At 35.3% G+C, this 2778-nt stretch overlaps 1 protein-coding gene across 1 annotated transcript; it reads right to left on the minus strand.

Moving 5' to 3' along the window:
• Positions 1-448: 448 nt before the first annotated feature.
• Positions 449-2541, minus strand: LOC139887875 (uncharacterized). The gene is made up of 2 exons (XM_071870924.1): positions 2163-2541; positions 449-2067 (listed from the first exon to the last, which is right to left on the minus strand). The coding sequence occupies exons 1-2, from the start codon at positions 2236-2238 to the stop codon at positions 449-451; spliced, it is 1695 nt and encodes a 564-aa protein (XP_071727025.1). The 5' UTR covers positions 2239-2541.
• Positions 2542-2778: the final 237 nt, after the last annotated feature.

A 2778-nucleotide genomic window follows, 5' to 3' on the forward strand; every position in this document is an offset into this window, starting at 1 on the left:
GACTCCAAGTGTAGACAATAAATTGTAACCAAAGTCATACAGTGTAACCAAAAACACAAGACAATACATTGTAACTAAAGTGAAATGACAAACATACAGACAATACATTGTAACTAAAGTGAAATGACAAACATACAAGCATTACCAAATGTCATAGATTCCAAAAGTCAACATAAGTACGTAGTACCAGTTACCAAATGTGCTTAAACTTACCAAAAGACAACAACACACCTTAATAAAATACAAACATTGTACCAAGTCACATAACAAGTTTTAAGTAGACATAAAACACATGATTAAAACACAAACCACCACCAACATTCACTTCTTCTTCTTCCCTTTTCCAACTACCATTGTCTTCTTTGAAGATAGCTTAACTTTCACTGTCTTTTTTGTCCACTTGTTATCCACATTCCCACTTCTTTTCTTCTCACCTGTACAAGTACTCTTATTGTGTCCATAAGTACCACATGTGCCACACTTCTTTAGCACTCAAAATACAACCAGTTGCAGGTTGTTTCATAAAAGCACCATCCAACCCAAGTAGATCTCTACCTATTGCTTTAAAACCCTTCTTCAATGGTCCCAAACAAATGTAAATTCTCTTGAAAACCCTAGTTTCAGACTTTAGGGTTCCTGGCTCAACCTCAAACTTAACAGTAGTATCAACATTACCTCTCTTTAATTCACAAACATAATCTCTGAGCTCAGCATACTGAGATTTATAATCCCCTTGAATCATCTTTGTTGCCTTTCTCACAGCACGATATGCTTTATGCTCACTGATGATTAATTCAGTTTCTGTTTCCAAATATGATCTGACAGCTTTAATTGGTATCTTTGGATTCTTTTGAATTTGAGGTACCAACCGATTTGATAAAAATTGGTAAGTGCAGAATTTTAGTATTCTTGCAGGTTGACATTCATGTTGGTGTCTGTAGGTTCTAACCTCCCATTCTTCACTATCTTTTTCTTTGGATACCAACAACACCCACTCACAAACAATGTGTAATTCCCTTTTTGCCCATTTGTTAGTCTTCCCACTACAAGATTCCCCTGCTTTTTTAATTTGACTAGTCACTTTCTCTTTACTCTTCCCAACTACACCACCTTTAACTCTTAATTTACTGGGCCCCACATCACATTTTGTCTTCTTTGACAAATCACTTTGACTAACTATCTCACCACCTTTTGAATTTATACACAACCCTTCACATTTAACCCTAATTCTTCTTTTGTCATTCTTAACAATAACTAGCTTTCTCCTAGTTTCAATAGCATGCATTCTCACAGCTTGCCTAACCTCTGATTTACTTTCAAACTTTTGTCCAAGATAGAAGATAGTTTTTCCCACTTGAACACTACCTTCAACCTCCTTTTTATGATTACGAATTCTCTTCTTCCTTACCCCTTCTTCATCACTTTGAGAATCATAGCTTTCAAAACCATCATTGTTCAACACTTCCAATTCTGTACCCTCAATATTGACCTCATCATCTTCAAATGAGTTACAGCCATTTCCCATAAACTCTACATTCTTATCAATGTTAAAATTAAAATCTTTCATCTCTACATGAACATCCAAAATCTCATTTTCATCATCAACAATGTAATCACTATCCTCAGAGTCACTACCTTCACTGTTATCACCCTCTACTAAGCTCCCATCACTGTGAACACCACCAACTACTAAGTTATCATTATTAATTTGTTCTGACCATAACCTCTTCCCTTTCATATCCTCATGTTCAGCATACACATCAATTTGCCTATAAATCACATCACCATCTTCTAGACAACTAAGCAAATAGTCCCTATGTTCATTATCATTTAAAAGATTTAACCCAGTATCCATGTTTGTATTGGGTTTAAGAAAACGATATACCACAGACCTGGTGGGATCATAACCTAATTCTTGCATGACTGAATCCAGTTGTCCTAAACAAAACTTTTCAATGTCAAAACAATCAATGTAATCAATTTTACCTTCTGTGTACACAACTTCACTACCCATTCTAAAATATCCACCATGATGTAACACAATCGTGAACAAATCAGGGTATACATCTGAAAAATGTGTAAAAAATTAAAGTTAACAAAACAATTACCTAATAATATTTAGGGTTCCACAGAATTATGAGCTTTGGGTGCATAAAACATACCGTATAATTGGTCGATAGCCTTTTGATCAGTTTCTGATGTACGAATAGTCCATGAATCATCCATTGAATCATCCATTGATAATCAATTTTGCTTTTAGGTTTTACTTCGTGGTTAACACTATTTGGAGGGATGAGTGTGAAAATCGGTGGATAATAGTGGGGGACCATACCCGTTTGGGTTTATTCAGTACCAAGAATTAAAATTAATTCCGATATTACCCATCACGTGTAACTCACGTGATGGGAGTTAACGTTCGATTTGGATGTCCGTTAGACGGAAGACTCCAATTGCAAAATTAAAATAATAAAGGGACTCTGATTGCCAAATTAAAAACTGAGGGACCAAACCAGCGATTTGGGGTATAATAGAGGGACCAACTGAGCAAAAAAGTCATTTACTTATGATTTGATTTTATATATTTCAGGACCACCCATAAACAACACGAGAAGATTAATCATAAGACCTCATGATTGTACGCAACACGTCATTTGACAACACGGTACTTTATGTACGTAACACGTCACTTGACAACATGGTACCATGGGTCGAGATTAATTTTGATCAATACGAATATGATGGGGTCTTTATTTATTTTATTTAAGCAACTAATTGTGG

This window comes from Rutidosis leptorrhynchoides, chromosome 2 (genome assembly GCF_046630445.1).
Source record: "Rutidosis leptorrhynchoides isolate AG116_Rl617_1_P2 chromosome 2, CSIRO_AGI_Rlap_v1, whole genome shotgun sequence".
NCBI lineage: Eukaryota > Viridiplantae > Streptophyta > Magnoliopsida > Asterales > Asteraceae > Rutidosis > Rutidosis leptorrhynchoides.